The sequence below is a fragment of the Lepidochelys kempii genome, chromosome 14 (genome assembly GCF_965140285.1).
Source record: "Lepidochelys kempii isolate rLepKem1 chromosome 14, rLepKem1.hap1, whole genome shotgun sequence".
Taxonomy (NCBI): Eukaryota; Metazoa; Chordata; order Testudines; family Cheloniidae; genus Lepidochelys; species Lepidochelys kempii.
The window spans coordinates 44,140,111-44,160,785 of record NC_136393.1 but is presented as its reverse complement, the minus strand read 5'-3'; the positions used below and the strand labels follow the sequence as shown (position 1 = coordinate 44,160,785).

Below are 20,675 nucleotides of genomic sequence, written 5' to 3'. Positions count from 1 at the left end.
TCTTGTACTGCCCAGTCTGTGCATTGTGCTGTCCAAGCTCTTTAATTCCTTTGTCCTCCCCACAAAGGATGCTGGTCAGGCAACAGCCTTGTTATCTGAAGTGAAATTCCCCAAACACTTTGATGAAAACACACTGGTTTGGATAAAACAATAAAACAAGTTTACTAACGAGAGAAAGGTAGATTTTAGAAGGAGAGGTAAAAATGGAAGCCACTCTCCCTTGTTTTTATACCACTCTCGTCTTCAAGGTTAACCCCCAGCTGGCGGGCAGGCGACAATCTGTCTGTGGCACACGTGAGCTTCCAACCATTTTTCAGGTGAAAAAACTGCAGTACCCACCTACTGAAGTGAAGAAACAGATTGACAGAGCCAGAAGAGTACCCAGAAGTCTCCTACTACAGGACAGGCCCAACAAAGAAAGTAACAGAACACCACAAGCCGTCATCTTCAGCCCCCAACTAAAACCTCTCCAGAGCATCATCAAGGATCTACAACCTACCCTGAAGGACGATCCCTCACTCTCACAGATCTTGGGAGACAGGCCAGTCCTTGCTAACAGACAACCCCCCAACTTGAAGCAAATACTCACCAGCAACCACACACCACACAACAAAAACACTAACTCAGGAATCTATCCTTGCAACAAAGCCCATTGCCAACTCTGTCCACATATCTATTCAAGGGACACCATCACAGCACCTAATGATGTCAGACACACCACCAGGGGCTTGTTTACCTGCATATCTACCAATATGATATATGCCATCATGTGCCAGCAATGCCCCTCTACCATGTACATTGGCCAAACCGGACAGTCTCTATGCAAAAGAATAAATAGACACAAATCAGATGTCAAGAATTATAACATTCAAAAACCAGTCGGAGAACACTTCAATCTCCCTGGACACTCAATCACAGACCTAAAAGTCACAATTTTTCCACAGGTTTCAGAGTAACAGCCGTGTTAGTCTGTATTCGCAAAAAGAAAAGGAGTCCTTGTGGCACCTTAGAGACTAACCAATTTATTTGAGCATACAGCTCACAGCTGTAGCTCACGAAAGCTTATGCTCAAATAAATTGGTTAGTCTCTAAGGTGCCACAAGCACTCCTTTTCTTTTTGCAAATTTTTCCACAAAAAACTACAAAAACAGACTCCAATGAGAAACTGCAGAACTGGAATTAATTTGCAAACTGGACACCATTAAATTAGGCTTGAATTAAGACTGGGAGTGGACGAGTCATTAGGCAAACTAAAAACTATTTCGCCATGCTAATTTTTCCCCTATTGTTACTCACACCTTCTTGTCAACTGTTGGAAATGGGCCATCCTGATTAGCACTGCAAAAGCTTTTTTTCTCCTGCTGATAATAGCCCACCTTAATCAATTAGTCTCCTTAGCGTTGGTATGGCAACACCCATTTTTTTCATGTTCTCTGTATATCTAATCTATCTATCTATCTTCCTACTGTATTTTCCACTGCATGCATCCAATGAAGTGGGTTTTAGCCCATGAAAGCTTATGCCCAAATAAATTTGTTACTCTCTGAGGTGCCACAAGGACTCCTCGTTCTTTTTTGCTGATACAGACTAACACGGCTACCATTCTGAAACCAGTACATTTCTTATTCACAACTCAACTGCTGGTGAATGGCCGGCTAAGCAATCAATGGACACTTAGCACCTGGCTCTGAGGAGCTAGTCTTTCACATTTACAGAGCACCTGGCTCTGAGGGCGTTTTTCAGCTTTACAGCATGTTTCAGTAACAAACATGTAGCAAAATCTCATAACTCCATACCCAATGTTAATACATACATTTTAATTGAACAATAATGTTCAGCAGACAATGACTTTTCATATGATACCTCACAAGGCATACTTTGTAGAAGTTTTATCTTCATTTTATAAAAGTGGTGACCATAATAGTGTACAGCAGCGGTTCTCAAATTCATTTAATCGGGCCCCCTTCTTTGTGTCTGTCGCAATTTAAACCCCCAACCCCACAAGTACATATATACCTTTTCCTATATTTTCCACTCCATGCATCTGATGAAGTGAGTTCTAGCGCAGGAAAGCTTATGCCCAAATCAATTTGTTAGTCTCCAAGGTGCCACAAGGACTCCTCGTTGTTTGAGCTTTTCGCTGACACCCTTGAAGGCATGTTGGTGCAAATATTATTACCTAGTGTGCAGGGCATGAATTCAGGGGTTCTTGTTATACTAATAAAATAAAAACCAGCAGGATCTTATTAAAGGGGAAAAGGCAAAATACCACATTTATTGTGAATACAGAAAGAATCATAGTAAGCAGTTAGTTATAGCTATAACATTCCATTCGGTCTCATATTTATTCACACATTCATTCATACAAACACACACACAGGTTCTGCAAGGTTGTTATCATGGTTAAAAGCCTTAGAGTTGCTCATGCCAAGCCACTGGCCAGGTGGCCTGGACATGAGGAGGGAGCAGGGCCTTGTCAGATGCTCATCTGATGCTCCTGGAAGTTGGTTTGCAGAATCAGACCCCCAAAATTCTCACTTTCTAGAGTCCATTTTTATAGGAATTTCTTCCTATGCCAGTCTATGGGAATTGCTTCATCATGCTGTTGCTGAATCAATCAGCAGATGTCACATTTCCTGACGGCTCCATACTGCCAGATGTTATCTTGTTCTTTGGTTCTCCCATTCTTGAGGCTGTTGGGTGAATTCCAGTCTGCCCTCCGGGGGTCCTCTGGTTATTTCCACTTGACGCCTTCTTCAGCCAATGGACACTGCATTCTTAGGCTGGCACCTCCCTGATCATTCAGTTATTATCCACACCAAGCATCCATCCACATACATCCTCTATCTCTATTTTAATCACAATTGTTAATACAATAAAAGGGCGGGGAGTCTCTGGGTGCTGTTTCTGTTGTTACAGAGTATTGCTTTGAGTCTCTCTCTGTGTGAATTGCTTTGAGAACAGACTGTCTTAGAATGTACTAACGCAATTAGCAGCTTGCAAGTTTCACACGTAGAGGGAGAGATACAGTACCAAAAACCAAGAGACCTCTTAATTAGTAATACCCTGGATTTTAAACTATGGGGAATCAAACTCATTTGTGATTTTAATACAGAACTTCTTTAATATGATCCAACCTGCTGCGGGTGTGATTAGAGAGTTATAGACCTTTTCACTTTCAGGGTGATGACAGGAGAAAATACTGATGAGCTCAAGTGAGAATCAACCAAGAGCAAACAGGCCACAGCTTGTTACCAGCACACAAGCTGCACCTGGTCATCACCCAGGGTGTGACCATAATTCTGCTTCTCCCTGGGGAGGGGAGTTAGGAACTTAGATGTTCAGCAGGACACAACAACAATGGGGAATAGGCCGGCATGTCCCTCTGATGAGAGCTGGGGTTTTACTCTGACATGTCACTGGCTAGCCTGTGCTCTGTCTCTTGTGCTGGCTGTAGCCACATAAATCAGGAATTCCTCAGCTGCGTGCCATAGAGTGCTGACTCTTTAGCTTGGTTCCCGTGTGGATTGAAATGTATTCAAAGCTGGGTAAAGACATATGAAATATTTTGCATTTCTCCTGCCCATCAGCATTAACTGAGGTGGCCATGGAGGTGTTAAAGGGCGAAGCCTGCTCCAAGAGACGGTCTCTGAGGATTTGTCTGCACTAGGATGTTGATTCTCTTTCTCTTATTGTAAACTCATACTGTAGATCAGGACAATTTTTTTTTTTTTTTTGGTCAGGGTCCTAATTTCTTGGTCAGGGTATATTCAAGGTCCACATTCCTGAGAAAACAATACAACAATAATAACAATAATGATAATAAAAGATTTTGCAGTCTGTTCAAAAGTGTCTGGAGATCCAGATTTGTCCCCTGGCCCGCCTATTGACCAACCCTGGTGTAGACAATGCAAATGGTAGTTTCACCTCAGTGTAACTGGTAGAGAGGAACACTATGGGGTGGGGTGCATCTCGATCAGGTACAACAAGGTGAAGCTGTGACTTACCTTGTCTCCAGCAGGCTTGTACAAGATCTGTTTCTCATGTTTGGGGACCCTTAGTTAAAAAAACCCTCTTTTCTCTCAGCATGCACATGGCCTAAAAGGTGGGATCTAAAGGGAAAAAGCTGGAGACACAGGACTGTGTGACTTTATTTTGGGGGCGATCCCAGTTCAAAGGGCAAGGATGCAGCATCTGGCTGCCAGAGAGCACAAACCTGGAGAAGCTAAATCACAGAGAATAGCTATTTCCAGCTACAACAATGGAGCTAATCACTTAATCACACTGTGATTCCAGGGCAGAAACAATGGCCAGAATCTCACTGGCTGTCACCTAGCAAAGCTGTGTTGACTTTGTTGGATCTAGGCTGATTTACACCAGCTGGGAACATGGCCCCATGCTTTATGTATTTCTCTTACATGTGGGAAGTTGAAAACCTACTTTAAGCACCCAGCTTTAATCATGGAGACGCTCCCAGTACCTACAGAATCGTGACTTTGTCTGTTTTGTGTATTTAGACAAGAAGCTCTGTCCCTTAGGCGCCGTCTCTCATGCTCTGTATATAGACTACCATGCTGAGCACAACAGAGCTTCGGTCTTGGGTGCAGCTTCTAGCTGCTACCGTATTAAAAATAATCTTGGTATCCATAGGAACACTTACTTTGCAGTCAGAGAAGAAGGAAACTGGGGAAAGTTGTGGTGTGAGGAACAGACCGAATATCAGTAGAGAGAAACCCCCAAGCCAAGCAAACTAAATTCCCAATCCTGCAAAATCTTACACGTTTCATTGTACTACTGCACTGCTAATGGCCCCATTGCTTTCAAGAAGAAAAGGAGTACTTGGGGCACCTTAGAGACGAACCAATTTATTTCCATGTGTCTGAGATAGAACGGGGCAGATGGTAGGGCTGCTCCAGGCACTGCTACTGCTCCGGACCAGGAGCAAGGCAGAGTGAAGATTCCATCATCTTCCTCTGCATCCCCCACTCCTGAGTCAGGGCTTCCTGCCGGAGATCGGCAGGACAGGATCGGAGGCATTAGAAGGGCCACAAAAGATATGGGGCATGCCTCGACTTTTTGAGGGGGAGAAAAGCTTCCTCATCCGTGAGTCTTCAATGTTCCTCCTGTGCTTGTCCCTCTCACAACTGGTGGCCAGGGACCATTTAGGGGAAACTAGTGACTTTCACAAGGGTGCTAAATGTCCTGCATGGAGCTGTACAAACTTTAGCAGCTATGGGAACAGGTTACTGCCATGGCCTGGGCGGGCAAGAGATAGGAAGTGGCACCTGCAGGCCTTGCTCCATAATTGCGTAAAGATCTTTGCATTATTGTGGGAACTCCTGCAGCAGGAGCCCAAATCCACTTCCTTTCCATAAATATGCACGGGTGGGCAGTGCCGTGCTAGTCACACTACACTGGGAGTAGGCAGGAGGAGATCAAAAAACAGGTGGGCTTCAAAAGAAATTGTGATTTCGTCTTATGGAAGAATGGCATGATTTTTCAGCCAATATCACGATTTTGGGGGGTCTGACTCATGATATTTGAAGTGTTGGGGTGACAATACCACTCTCTATGTGTGAGTATTGTTCCTGCTAACACACTTAAAGGCCCATGGTCTGGTTTTCCTCTCACAACAACTTCACACTGGTGTAGACAGTTCAAAGGGTTCCAGTGGGATTACTTCTGGTTTACACCAGGGTGAGGGAGAAGATAATGACCCCAGAAACCCAGTCAAACTCTTCCTCATTTGTACTGGGGTCAGGGAGAGAGGCACCAGATTGCAGACAGTTTTATCTCTATGGGAAGTTAGACAGAGTCTGCAACAAGGCAGGCATGAGGCTGGCTGGGTGACCTCACTGAGCATTCCCATCCCAGACCACATCTGCATTGCTTTCACTTTTAACTTCCACTCTGAATCTGGTGGGTATTTAATGCAAAACGAAGGAGACTGGCAGTGGGAGAAACTAAATGCTACTTTATTATTCCAAAGGACGAACAAAGACAGACTCCATTCCCCACCCCCAGCCCAGCTCAGGGGGGTACTTTTCGGTTCCATCCCAGCACAGTGCCACGCCCAACTCTCACAAGAACCAAAAACAGAGCCACACCTATAAATGATAGAAAAGTGGTGAGAAGCCACGAGAGACACTGGGACCCCATCACAAAAGGAAACACTCTGAGAGCAGGAAATCCAAAGATCTCAGAAAGGAGGGATGAGTGTGGGGTGAGTGGGGCAGAGACAGTTTCTCTCGTCCCCACACAGGACACCGCGGCAGATGGGGAGGTGGTGACTAGCAGGGCTCTAGGGCTCCTCATTTCCCTCTGGCCTCAATGCTAGGGGTTGGCCTGGTTTCAAGGCTGCCCAGGTCTGTTGACATCCCTGGCTCCCTTCTTGCCTGTGCAGAACCTCAGCACCTCAGCAATAGGGGGACGCTGCCCCCTCCCCCAATCATTTTTGCGGTTTCGTTCATGGTCCTTTAGATTGCAGGGGAAGCTTCACACAACACTCATAGGTCAGGTCTAGTGTCTCTCTGGCTCTGGTGCAGCGAGTTCACAGTTCTCAGTCTTAGCCGTCTGGCTCTGAAGAGCAAACCCAGCCATTTCCCAGCTCTGTTCTCACCTCCCACCCTCTTCTCCTCCTGATGCTGTGGCTTGATCTGCACTCGCAACCTACGTCAGTTGTGAAACTCCACACCCCCAAGCGACGCAGCTGGACCAACCTAACTTCTGGTGTAGACAGCACTATGGCAACAGGAGGACTTCTCCCATCGACGTAGCTGCCCCCTCTTGGGGAGGTGGGTGACCTACACCGATGGGAGAACCCCTCTCCTTGGTCCACGTAGCATCCCCCTCGAAGAGCAAAAGCTGCATCAGTGCAGTTCCGCCGCAGCAGCCTCTGAAGGGTGGCTGGGCCCTAAGTCACGTCACTGCAGGGGTCAGGCAGCGATTTCATTCCCCGTTTCCATCTCTGCCTCTCGGACGTGACGCGAGATGGCACCCTCAGTGTATGTGCTGAGACACACAGACCTTTGCCATTGTTCAAATAAAACAAAGTTCACATCACAAAGGGTAGAATACGGTTAAAATAAAATAAAAAAGGACTATTCTGGCAAATGATTATTTGTCTCATTAAGTCCTCAATAAATCTGAGCTACATCCAAACTAAACTAATATCAAAGTCTGTGACCAAAAGCCTTCTGGAATAGAGAAAAACCCACACTCCAGGGTGGGCTATAAAACACTTTTACATTCATAAAGTGAAATCTCAGAGAATCTGAAGACTCAAAATCAGGAAAATAAATATAGCCATTTTCTTCTGAAATGGCTAAACCAACTTCACTTCTTGCCTAATAATTTGGTTGTATTAGCTACAAAAGTTTTAGCATCATCATAATAAAAGAAAGAAAAGAAAACAAAGGCAAAAAAGCTTCCCATCTACAAATGGTCTGGACTAGCTCAGAAAAGTCTGGAAGCAATTTCACCAATAGATGGAAACAGATCAGAAAGGTCAAACTGTGCTTTGAGGTTCTTTGGGATTCCTCCTTTCCCCTCCCTCGGAGGTCTGTGACACTTTCTTCTCCAGCCCTCCGAAGTCTCACGGAGGATCATAGAAATCAAAACTGATTTTTAAGCATCTAGAGCCAGGGACGCGGTGGTAAATGATACCTTAGGAGGCAGAGGGGTAGAACGGGGACAGGATAAAACTCTCCATTGCTGGAACAGAAGCTGCTGTGTCGAGAGTGGAACATGACAGTGATGGGGGAAGGAGAGAAACCCTTGGACTCACCCTATTGCCCTGGAATAGCACAGAAGCTAAAACACGATATTTTGCTATCCCTGCCCCCACTTTTTTAGCATCTGTTTAGTTCTGCTCCCTAAGGGAGAAAAATATACAAACACTCAATGCTTTTCAGCACGGCCTGGAGTAATGTGAGACTGGCTGGGAATGGGACAATCCGGCCCCAAAGTGGGAACTCAGGGACTAACAATCACTCTGCTCATGGCGAGGATCAGAATAGATAATATACTCAGGGTCAGTGTGACTAGAAAGAGTGTTGGAGAGTCAGGGGAGACGTGCTAGGTAATTCCAACAATTTTCCTACCATAGACAGACGTTCAGAGGCTGATGCTGCGAAGGCAGAGGTGGGAACTCCAGGCCTCCCACAAAGGGCCCTGTGGAAATCAGCCCCTCCCAGTGGTGCTGTCTGAATGCAGCGGGGGCAGGGAGAAGGGGCAGAGGGGGTGAGTGAGGAGAGGAAGCACCTCGCTACCCCTGTGCTCTCCCTCGCCTCTTATCCCATGATCCCCAAACACTCGATAGCCCCAGCACCCAGCTCCCCCTGCTTCCCAGCTCCCCCAGCCCCAACCATTCAATCCTCAGTGTCCTCCCCAGAACCCGTCAGCCTGGTCCCTCAATATTTGATCCCCCAGAGCCCAGTGCCCTGGGGGATTCAGGGAGGGGAGGAATAACCAGCCCCAGGGACACTACCCCTGCAGGAGACAGTTCCAGGTAAGTGGGGGAGCCCAGCCCAAGGGGTGGTGGAAGATGGGGTGTGGGGAAGGGTGTGTAGAGTGAAGGTGGGGTCTGGCCCAAGTGTCCTTCTCCTCATCTCCATGGCAGGGGGATCCCGGCTGGGAGGGGAAGGGAGAGGTGGGAACTTCAGCCAGGCAGACGGAGCAGCTGGAGGAGTTTCTCTCTTTCCTTTCCCCCATGGCCCATCAGCTCAGCAGCCAGGGCTGTAGCAGGGAGAAGGGGCTGATCGGGGCTTCTCCCTCTCTTCCTGGGGTTTGCTTAGACCAAGCAGAGCCAGAGGGTCACTGACTAGCTGATGATCAGCTGCTGCTGGATCCCCACTCCAGTGATGGGCAGCTGGGTCCTTGGGAGCCAAATGCCCCTGATGTGTCTGGGAATGAGGAAATTGATTACTATGGCTTAGTCAGAGCCCTGAGAAAATTTCCGTGCTGTGTGCAGGAGTCTCTCATGTCCAACATTGTCTTAGCTCCACTTGGAGCATTTTCCACACTGAGAACATCTCAGAGGTTTCTTCCCTATGTAGATTTGCGGGTGCCTGATACTCCGGCAGCACCAAATGAACCATCCCTCACATTCAAGCTCTCTCTTTTGTGTGGATCACTAATGTGTGAGCTCAGATTGAATCTCACACCTTTGTGGATTCTCCCATGTTTAATGAGGTTTGATCTCTGTGTGAAACTTTTTCCACAGTCTAAGCACTTATGGGGTCTTTCTCCCGTGTGGGTTACCTGATGTGTTATCAGGCATGATCTTTGTGTGAAACTTTTCCCACAGTCCAAGCACTTATGGGGTCTCTCTCCTGTGTGGATTCTCTGATGTAAAACAAGGGCTGATCTGTTTGTGAAACTTTTCCCACAGTCCAAGCACTTATGAGGTCTTTCTCCTGTGTGGATCCTCTGATGTGTTATAAGGGCAGACTTCCACCTGAAACATTTCCCACAGTTGAGGCATTTCTGAGGTTTGTCTCCAGTGTGAATTCTGTGATGTGCAACAAGATGAGAACTCCCAATGAAACTTTTCCCACACTCAAGGCATTTATAGGGTCTTTCTCCCGTGTGGGTTCTCTGATGTTGAGTGAGTTGTGAGCTGCACCTAAAGTTTTTCCCACAATCCAAGCACTTATGGGGTCTCTCTCCTGTGTGGATTCTCTGATGTGTGATAAGATCGGACTTCCAACTGAAGGAGTTCCCACACTCGAGGCATTTATAGGGTCTGTCTCCTCGGTGTATTCTCTGATGCCTTGTAAGGGATGATCTCTGTATGAAATTTTTCCCACAGTCCAAGCACTTATGGGATCTCTCTCCTGTGTGGATTCTCTGATGTGTTATAAGGCCTGACTTCCAAAGGAAACTTTTCCCACACTCCAAGCATGTATAGCGTCCCTCTCCTGTGTGGACTGTCTGATGTGTAACAAGTGCTGATCTCTGTGTGAAACTTTTCTCACAGTCCAAGCACTTATGGGGTCTCTCTCCTGTGTGGATTCTCTGATGTATTATAAGGGCTGACTTCCAACGGAAACCATTCCCGCAGTAGAGGCATTTATAGGGTCTCTCTCCTCTGTGGATTCTCCGATGGTTAGTAAGGTTTGTGCTGTTACTGAAGCTTTTCCCACACACCAAGCATTTATATGCTCTCTCTCCTGTGTGGACTGTCTGATGTCTAATAAGGTGTGATTTCTGCATGAAACTTTTCCCACAGTCCAAGCACTTGTGGGGCCTCTCTCCGGTGTGGACTGCCTGATGTGTAACAAGGCCTGATCTCCATGTGAAACTTTTTCCACAGTCCAAGCACTTATGGGGTCTCTCTCCGGTGTGGATTGCCTGATGTGTAGTAAGGCCTGATCTCCGTGTGAAATCTTTCCCACAGTCCAAGCACGTATGGGGTTTCCCTCCTGTGTGGATTCTCTGATGCATAATTACTGCTGACTCCCCACTGAAATGTTTCCTGCACTCGAGGCATTGATAGGGATTCTCAACCGTGTGGCTTCTCCCATGGTTATTAAGATCTGAGCAGTTATTGAAGCTTTCCCCACAGTCCAAGCATTGAAGGGGTTTCTGTCCAGTATGGATTGTCTGATGTATCACAAGGTGTAATCTCAGAATGAATCCTTTTCCACACTGGAGACAGTGGTAGGGTTTCTCTTCCTTGGGATTTGTCTGCTGGGCTGTGGGATCCTTGTCTCCTCCCCCACATTTAATAGATTCATCCACTTTCTTCTTTGAGTGGTATCCCAACAGCCTCTCTGACCTGTGCCAATTTCCCCAGGCTTCTCCCTGTTCCCAGCACTGGGAAAAATTCCCTTCAGCTCTTCCCACAAAGGTCCCCTGTGGTTCCACTTTCCCAGGGACTTCCTCATGATGATTCCCTTCCTCCTTCTCACTCATTGTCACATCACCTGCTGGGAGAGAGAGACAATCCAGACAGGAGTCATTGTGCTGGGGAGAAAGAGGAATGGCACCGAGGGAAAACCCAACACACTCAAGTTGCAAAGAATCAGCAACTGGATTCTGTCTCTACTTCCCACCCAAACACTCACGCAGAAGGAAAGTTGGGAAGGAAACTCCTGCAGCTAACAGGATGGGTGGAAAGACATGAGCAATATCTACTGACTACAGCCCTACTCTGGCTGAGATGAGGAGCAACTGAGGGCTCTTACTCACACCACATTTCTGGGATTCAAAACTTTTTCCTTAATTTGCCCGATGGTTTGTCAGTCCTCACCTGTGCGGGTGCCTCTCTGGATCTCTCTTTCATCACAGGCCTGGAGATCTGGGACCCAAGGCCCTTCCCCTCGTTCCAGCCGGGCAATCAGGTCAGGTTTGGGAAAGGGAAATCCTGCGCAGGGGGTGAAATCAGACCAGATCAGGTTGCATGGAGGATTGGGAGTGTCACAAAGGACAATCCGTGAATGGAACCTGTCCCCCTGCTGTGCTGGGAGAATAAGGAATCCAAAGGGATGGGAACATGGTCACTGAGCCCCCCAGGGAGAGGCAGATGTCTGGGGAGGTGGAGACAATTTTTACACCCTCGCTAGGAGTTTGCAGGATCTGTGCACTCTGGGGCCCTTGCTGATGCACACCCAGCTCTGGAGTTACCCCTGCAGAGCCCAGAGCCCTCCCCAGGGCTGGAGCTAGTCCCAAGGAGGGAGGTGAACAGGGATTCTGTGTTCAAATGAGAAACAATACACACAGGACAATACACGGCATCTTGGCCTTGAAAGCTGGAATGGTGGGGAGGGTTTAGCATGTCCGTTTTGACACTCTGGTCCCATTGAAGGGGGTTTGGAGATGCAGGTCTCTCTCACACGGCAGCTATGGACTATGGAACCCATTCCCCTCTCATCTAACTGACCAGGGAAGAACCTGAACAGAGTCAGAAATGCAGGCCAGAAACTTTCTAATAACCGAGGGGACAGGGATCCCTTACCCAGCGAGGTCACCGTCTCGTAGTTCTCCTGCATGACGTCCCTGTAGAGGGCTCTCTGAGCGGGGTCCAGCAGAGCCCCCTGCCCCTGGGTGAAATACACAGCCACCTCCTCGAAGGTCACCGGCATCTGGAACAACAAGAGTCCCCCAATCAGCACCTGCTGCCCCAGCCACAACCCCACTGGTCATACGGGAAAGGAAGAAGAAAAAATAAACATCTTGGAAGCTCTGGGAGGCTCAGAAAAGCAGAATCCCACCTACCCCCTGTTCAGAGCAGCCAGGAAGGTTCAGAGGGTGGGGAGGTGAGAGCTCCTTGTCCCCCGCAGCACACGGAGCGGGGCAGCGTCTTCTCATTTCCCACACACCTGCCAGCCACAGGCAGATACGGGAAGCAGAGCTCTGAGCCGGGGCCAGGGACAGGAATCCCGACAGCTTCCCTTCGTATTCCACAGCAGCCCCTCGCTCGTGGGTTCAGGCTCCAGCACCGGGAGTCTGGAAAATGTTCCCAGGCCTGCCAAGGGGGGTGTTTCCTGGTTCAGAAATGTGGGAATGTTTCCCCCCTCCCAATAGGCCAACTCAGAAAATCAGCAGGTTTATCACATCCTGTCTCCTCCCGCCCAGTAGCTCCCTGAAAAGCCCTACCTGAGCTGGCTCCATCACAGCCATTTCCCTGCCCTGTCTCCTGGGTCAATCTGGAGCGAAATGTGGATGTGATTCCTCAGCCTGTCAGGGCGAGAGGGTCAATTGGGGGGGGGGGGGGTCAGAAGGGGCTTGAGTCCATTTCACACCCCGATTCCCCCCAGGCTCGTTCCCTGCAGACAGATCCTCTGGACTCTGCCATGCTGGGAAGAAACCCAGTTAGTTTATTACCACCCAGGCCAGGCCCCTCCCAGCAGAACTAAGCCCCCCAGAGCAGTTTTAAACTCTCCCCATAACAGCATCTCTGTGTCAAACTCTAGAAAAAGAGCAGAATCAAAGGAGCGACTTCGAGGGATTGCCCTACAGCGTAGTGCAGTCATCACCAAGCGGTGGACCCTGGAGCCTCTGAGAGTCAATCGCGATCACCGGCCGCTAACTGTCCGGCGGTGCAGCGGGGCTAAGCCCTGGGCCCATGCCACTCCCGGAAGCAGCCGGCATGTCCCTATGGCAGTGCAGCCCCTGGGGGGAGGGGGCAGGGGGGTCTTAGCTCCCTGCTCCTGTCTGCAGGCACTGCCCATGCAGCTCCCGTTGGCCGGGAATGGGGAACTGCAGCCAATGGATGCTGTGGGGGCGGTGCCTGCAGAGGGGGGCAGAGAGCGGAGCTATGTGCCCCCCCCCCGCCACACACAAGGGCCACAGGGATGTGCCGGCCGCTTCCAGGAGCAGCATGGGGCCAGGGTAGGCAGGGAGCCTGCCTTAGCCCTTCTGCACCGCCGCCCGAGTTAAGCGTCACCCGGTTGGACCCTGTACCCCGCACCCCCTCCCACACCCCAGCCCCAGCCCAGAGGCCCCTCCCATAGCCAGCACCCCAAACCCCCTGCCCCAGCCCTGAGCCCCCTCCCAGAGCCTGTACCCCCCACCCCCTCCTGTACACCAACTCTCTGCCCCATCCCAGAGCCGCCTCCTGCACCCAAACTCCAAACCCCCCCTCCCAGAGCATGCACCCCTCACATCCTTCTGCACCCTAACCCCCTGCCCCAGGCTCAGCCAAGAGCCCCCTCCCATACCCCACACCCCTCAGCCCCAGCCCAGAGCCTGCACCCCCTCCAGCACCCCAACCCCAACCTCAGCCCGGTGAAAGTGAGTGAGGGTGTGGGAGAGTATGTGATGGAGGGAGGGGGAATGGAGTGGGGCGGGGCCTCAGGGAAGGGGTAGGATAGATCCCAGGTTGCACTTCAATTCAAAAGTTGATCTTGTGCATAAAGAAAGGTTTACCACTGATGTAGTGTAACCCTCTCTAGCCCCCCCCCCCCCCAAGTAAGGCTGTATTCAGCAGAGTTAGGAACTGGATTTTCCTCTCTCAGCTCCTCCCCTTGTTCCCAGGAGAGTCAGTCTGCCCAGGGGAATGCAGGGAATGGACCCGGGCAGGTCTGGGAGCTGGGAATCTCCCTCCCTACTTCCTGCTCCTGCTGCTCCTTCCAGTCTCTCCTTTCTCCCTCTTTATCATCTTCCCTCTCCCTGGGAGAGCTGGTGACTGCCTCATTGACGTGGGCCTTTGCTCTCATTAGGCAAATCAGCCACGGCCACTGCCAACAAAGGTTTGAATCTGTCTGTGTCTGTGAGGGCAGCAGCTCTGGGACTTGCAGACACACAGGGAGCCCCCTCTCCATGTAGGCCAAACTCCCCAGCAGGTCCAGAAAAGGGGCCCTTTGTGCAGAGTCACTTTCCTGCCTACCCCCAGCCCTTTCCCCCAGGTCTCCCCATCACCTGCAGGCTCCGGTTCAGGAGCTGGTGTCAGCAGAGCCCCAGAGGCTGGTTCCAGTCGCCGGAGAAATTCCCCACCTTGGCTGGGCACAGAGGGGCTTTAACAGAGGTCTCTCCTCTGCTGGGTAAGAAGCAGCTTCTCATTTTGGGTTCCCAGGTTTAAATGCAGGAGGCAGCTTCTGATCCGGGGAGCTGCACTCCAGGGCTATAATAACATGAGCAGGGAAGAGAGAGAGAGAGAGACAGACAGACACACACACCTGCCTCCTCCTCTCCCTTAGCCATATCCGGAGCCCTCTGGTGGCAACACCCGATGAATGAGCTGCCTTGGACTCCCCCTGCAGCCCCCAGGGACAGGCAGGTGGAGGCTGATCTCATTGGCCCATCCGCACTCACCCCCTGCCAGAGCCAGCAGTGACTCTGGTCTGGCACCGGGCATGGTTGAGATCTGAATCCTGCACAGAAATCGGCCCAGGGCCTTGGGCAGCCCAGCCAGCCCTGAACACTCAGGAAACAGACTCCCAAAGGTCATGAGTTTGTCTTTTATTAGAAATCAAATAAGAAGGTGGGAGCAGGGTGTGTGTATGCGGGAAGGGAGGGGGTGGCCTGTGGATATTTGCCTTGGAGCTTCTGAGCTGTGAGGGCAGAGGGGCCAGTTGTGGGACTCAGCGGGGGCTTCCCCCCCCCAGGAGTTTCATAAAGGAGTTGTGTTTCTAGGTAGAGCTTGAAACTACACCACACTAGTCAGTGCGGAATGTGAGTTCTGCAGAGAGTCAGTATTTTGTTGACAGACAGAGGCAGGGTGATTAACATAAGACCATGCTGGCAATTGCCTGTAAAACCTTTTCAGAAGGTGGGGATGTGGGGGAGGGTGTTTTAAGAAAGCACGTGGAGGACTCCGAAGAAATACAAGCTCTCTGCGCCAAAGTTTACTCCTGGGGGCATTTTGCGCCAAAAAATTAAAATTCTGCACACAATATTGTAAAATTCTGCAACAGTTATTTGTCAAAATAACACGACATAATCACGCCAGTTTCAATTGTTTTGGTAATTTATTTCAAAATACCGGTCAACAAGGATGTCTGTAACAATACAGACACACAGAAATCCCCTCAGGAGCAGAGAGTTAAAGAAACCCCTACGACACCCCAGTTCCTGTTCCTCTGCCCCCTTCCCATCCCCCCCCCCCAGGCCCAGCCAAGGGGCCAGACACTCACAGCTCCTCCCCCTCAGAACCCAGCCATGCTCCCCCCAGCCAGTACACCTGCACCCCCCAGAGCCCAGCTACAGGGCCCCCCCTTGCCCAGATACCTGCACCCCCACACCCCAGAGATCCAGAGGGAAAAACAGCCGGATGCTCAGTCACAGGCTTGCACGGGGATTCCTGAGCACCACCCTCTCCTTCCCTTAGGACATGCTGGGAACTGCAGCTGCCAGGAACCCCCTAGCTCCCTCTCCCGCCACCCAGCAGTGACTTCTCTGTGTGAGCTGGGCTCTGTGGAAGGAAGGAAATTCTGCACGCACAACATTTAGTTTCCCAAAAATTCTGCCTTGCGTCAGCGGCCCAGAATTCCCCCCGGAGTAAAGGCTACATTCAGAAAAGGGGGTGATTTGGGGGCATAGGTGAAAAGAAGGGGCCAAAACCCAGGGAAGGGCTAGCGGTGGTATAGAGAGGTTCCCACTCGACCTGAGGTACTCATGTGGATTTTAACTGGAAACCATTTTGGTTTGTCATTTTTTGTTCTGAGATAGAGAAAAGGAAGGAATGAGAAAGTGTTGTAGGAGTACGAGGAGAGGCTGAAGGAACTGGGATTGTTTAGTTTGCAGAAGAGAAGCAGTAGGGTGGATTTGATAGCTGCTTTCAACTACCTGAAGGGGGGTTCTAAAGAGGATGGAGCTCGGCTGTTCTGAGTGGTGGCAGATGACAGAACAAGGAGTAATGGTCTCAAGTTGCAGTGGGGGAGGTTTAGGTTGGATATTAGGAAAAACATTTTCACTAGGAGGGTGGTGAAGCACTGGAATGCGTTACCTAGGGAGGTGGTGAAATCTCCTTCCTTAGAGGTTTTTAAGGTCAGGCTTGACAAAGCCCTGGCTGGGATGATTTAGTTAGGGATTGGTCCTGCTTTGAGGAGCGTGTTAGACTAGATGACCTCCTGAGGTCCCTTCCAACCCTGATATTCTATGATTCTATCAGGTGTGTTCATGCTCAGATTCTTAGGGTTGCAGCTGGACCCAGGCAAATTCCAGAACAAAGAACAGAAATTGCATCCTCTGAGTCTATAAAGTTGACAATTGTCATGATTTGTATTATTCAGTGGGCACCATCTGTGCGCTCAGCACAGTTCAGAATATGCCAGTAAATACAATCCCTGAGCCAGTGTGTATAAAATGTCAGGTTTCAGAGTGTAGCCCTGGATAAGATGACTCTGCTATTTAAGTAGGAAGTGCATAGTTATTCAGCACATGTTAAGATCTATGAGTGGAGGTGATGTTTTACTGGATTAAGGACTAGATTTGACCCTCCAACTTCCTTTCAAGAGGAAAAGCTGCCCAGAGCTCCTGGGCCTGTTTATTTTCCTTTCCTGCCTGCCATGGCCTTGATACACCTCAGAAGTCTCATTTTTTCCCCCTCAGTTTTCAAATCTGGAATTTCCTGGTGTTTGGTTTTAAATATTCTCCTGTGAGAACTGCAACTCAGTCATTATACTGTCGTGTTGAAGAGCCTTCTGGAAAGTAACTAGACTTTAACCAAAAGCGAAAGCAGCATTGCCAACTCTCACGATTTTCTCATGAGCCTCAGGAGAATGATTGTTTTCCTTAAAGCCCCAGCTCCTGGAGTCAGGTGGAAATGTGATGATTTCAGCCTTCCTTCTTAAAGAAAAATGAAGTTTCTCACCCTTGTGGCTGTGGAGAAAGCTTCAAAATGAGACCCCAGTACACCCGAAAGGCTCAAAAAGCAGAAGGCAATAAGCACCAAATCTATTATTTGTACACAGCCTCATGATTTTAAAGCCAATCTCACAATTCTGAACATTTGGAGTTGGCAATACTGGGAAAGGGACTTTAAAGCGTCAGTTTCACTCCTGTTTAGAGTCAGCTTCAAGTTAATTATTTGTAGTGGGGTAACACCCCTAGAGCCCCAGGCACCTGCCCTATAAACTCACGGGGTCTTGCCCTAGGAGGATGGTTCCGAACGTTAAATGATCTATTCCAAACTTGGTGAACGGCAAAAAATGGTGATAGGAACAAATCCAGATTTTTCTACAATTCTTTCAATTGTTGTATTCAAGAGTTACTAAAAAACTCAGAATAGAGATTGAAATTCCCTTAAGTGACATGACACAAGCTTAGATCATGTCAGTATTAGAGCTGAGTGGGTCTAATATTTATTTCATTCTCTTTTTTTAAAATGTAAGAATTAGATCTGGTGAGCCTGTCAGCTAATTTCTATGATATTATCTGAAAAAACCGAAGAGTTTTCAGGGGCCTCAGTAGCCCCTGGAATCACAGTTAAAGTTGCTCCCCCACCCAAAGTCTGAAATGCCCCCCCTGTGTGAGGGGTTAGTCCCCTGCCCACTCTTCCCCCAACGCTTGTTTGACCAGATCGAGGGAAAAACAATTCCCGGCTGCCTTGTATCTCTGCCCACCCCTCTGCCTTCTCCCTGCCCCCGGCTCTCCCTTCCCCAACCAGTCTGCGCTTGCTCTCACAGTCCCCCTCCAGCCACCCCCTTTCCCCTGCATCGCCCCCTCCCATCCTGCCCCCCGCATCCCTGTTCCGCCGTCCTGCCCACACGCCCCCCTGCATCTCTTTATCCGCAGGCCGGGGGCGGGTCTCTCTTACCTTCCCTCCGAGCGGGGCCCCCCGGGGCAGGGGCCGGGCCGGGAAGGGGCCCTGGCCGGGCTGGGGGCTCTGCCCTGGGAGAGGCTCCCGGGGAGCAGCGGGCAGGGCCCGGCTGGAGGTTCCCCTCTCCCGGCTGCAGCCCGGGCTCCGGGCTCCCAGCACCAGCCGCCGGGGCGCGGGGATCTCGCCGGGAGCCAGAGTCCCCGCAGCGGCGGCGAGTCACTTCCTGCGGCCGGGCCTGAGCCCCGCGATCCTCCCCCCAGAGCCGCCCCCCAGCCGCTCCTGGGTCCTAGCGATCAACCCACCGCGCTGCGGCGTTTCTGGTCACAGGCTACAAGCAGGGCTGAAGAAGAGGTGGCGTTGTCGGGACGGGCTGAGCCAGACTTGTAGGAGACACAAGGCGAAGGGAGAGAGAGGAGAGAGCAGAACTAAGGTGGGGAAGGAAAATGATGCGTGAGGGGAAGGGTGACAGCACAACCCCAAGTCACATCCCAGGAATGGTTCAGGATTTAGCCCAAGCTTGTGGAATAGAGGATGTTGGCTGGTTCCCCCTCTCTGGTTAGCCCTGCTCAGGTCGTCTTTCAGCAGCAGGATGATGAGAGCCCAATGGTGCCATGCTGGGCCCCAGGAGACAGTGGGTGGGAGACATACCCCAGGGTACAGTCTGTTGAACTGCTTAGTTCTCCATCCCAGGGCATCTTTCACACTGCTTCCCCCTTCCAACAACAAACCCCTCCAGGCTCTTCTCCCACACAGCCACCAGCCTTCAAAGTCACTCCCAGCTATACAGGACTGAGTGCCACTAGCCAGCCACTCATGAAGTAAACTACAGAGCAACATAAACCAATTTCACTAGTCCCAGCCTTGCACCCCAGAAATGTGAGTCTTGTACTGCCCAGTCTGTGCATTGTGCTGTCCAAGCTCTTTAATTCCTTTGTCCTCCCCACAAAGGATGCTGGTCAGGCAACAGCCTTGTTATCTGAAGTGAAATTCCCCAAACACTTTGATGAAAACACAGTGGTTTGGATAAAACAATAAAACAAGTTTACTATCAAGAGAAAGGTAGATTTTAAGTGGTCACAAGTGATAAAGATGTAAAAGGTCCAATTTGGTTACAGCAAAAATAAATGGTCAACATGCATTTTAAATCCTACATTTTATCAACCTACGTAATTAAGATGTGAAGCAAACAGCTTTTCTCACCCCACCCGATGTTGCAGGCAGTTCACAGTTCTTAGTACCCAGGCTAGATTTCCTGGGTACTAAAGAGGTAAAAATGGAGGCTACTCTGTATTTGCATATCGCTCTCCTCTTTGAGGTTTGCCAGCAGGCGGGAGGTGGGGGTAGGGGGAGAAGGCAGGTGACAATCAGTCTGTGGCCCAGGTGAGCGTCCAACCATCCTTCAGGTGAATAGTAAATTTCTTATTCACATCTCCCCTGCTAGTGAATGGCCGGTTAAGCAATCAATGGACACTTAGCACCTGGCTCTGAGGAGCTAATCGTTCAGATTTACAGAGCACCTGACCCTGAGGGTGTTTTTCAGCTTTACGGCATGTTTCAGTAACAAACATATAGCAAAATACACAATGTTAATACACACATTTTAACAGGACAATAATATTCAGCAGACAATGACTTTTTATATGATACCTCTCAAGGCATACTTTGCACAACATTTATCATTTTGCAAAAGTGGTGACCGTAATAGTTTAGAGCAGTGGTTCTCCAATTTATTTCATCCCCCCCCCCCCCCTTATTTGTTTCTGTCACAATTTAAATCCCCAACCCCAGCTCTGAAGGCAGAGCAGAGAGCAGCGGCTGCTGGCCGGGCCAGCAGCAGCCCAGAAGGAAGGGTGGCCATGTGAAAAGTGATATTCACCAATATCACTGTTCACCGCAGACTTATCACCCATTGCCACCCTGACTTCTGCGCTGCTGCTCCACCTGGGGCTGACAGCTGGAGCCCCCCTGCCTCCAGGTGAGGGATTGTGTGGCGGGAGGAGAGCCCAAGCCTGGATAGCAGGGCTCCATCTGTCCCCTTTATGCCCACCTCCCAGATATGCACGGCCCTCCTTCATCTTCCCCAGCCACCTGGGGCTGCTAGCCAGTGCTCTCTTAAAAATAAAAACTCACACAGGTCACGCCTCCCTTGACACATTCCTGTGACTCGCTTGGGAGACGTGCCCCATAGTTTGAGAACCACTGGTGTAGATAGTCGTAGTGGGGACTGGCAGCCAAGATGGTAACGCTTGCTCCTTTTTGTCCCTGGGATCCCCAGAGAAAACATCCAAGCAGGAGAGCGAAGCAGATGTTTAACATAAACCTTGCAAAATACATTTCAGTGATTTCAGCTCAAATATTCCCTCCCTGGCCATTTCCACAATCTTTCAGCCCCTAGCCCCAGTGATTGCAATGGGACTGAGCTAGAATTAGGCAGGTGGTGAGATTGTCAGAACGGGCACTGGGCTGAAAC

The 20,675-nt window shown here is 49.9% G+C and overlaps 2 protein-coding genes across 3 annotated transcripts in view; one reads left to right on the top strand and one right to left on the bottom strand.

Annotated features, from left to right (window-relative positions):
* The window catches only part of LOC140898084 (uncharacterized), a 40,088-nt gene extending 24,568 nt beyond the window's left edge, over window positions 1-15,520 (bottom strand). The window contains exons 1-5 of the mRNA XM_073311542.2: window positions 14,365-15,520; window positions 12,601-12,681; window positions 11,960-12,086; window positions 11,255-11,368; window positions 9,165-10,931 (exon numbers count right to left, since the gene is read on the bottom strand). Coding sequence (XP_073167643.2) covers window positions 9,165-10,931; window positions 11,255-11,368; window positions 11,960-12,086; window positions 12,601-12,624 — 2,032 coding nt within the window. The 5' untranslated portion in view covers window positions 12,625-12,681; window positions 14,365-15,520. The remainder of the gene's footprint in view (window positions 1-9,164; window positions 10,932-11,254; window positions 11,369-11,959; window positions 12,087-12,600; window positions 12,682-14,364) is intronic.
* The window catches only part of LOC140898034 (uncharacterized), a 302,273-nt gene that overhangs the window by 139,907 nt on the left and 141,691 nt on the right, over window positions 1-20,675 (top strand). The window lies entirely within an intron of this gene.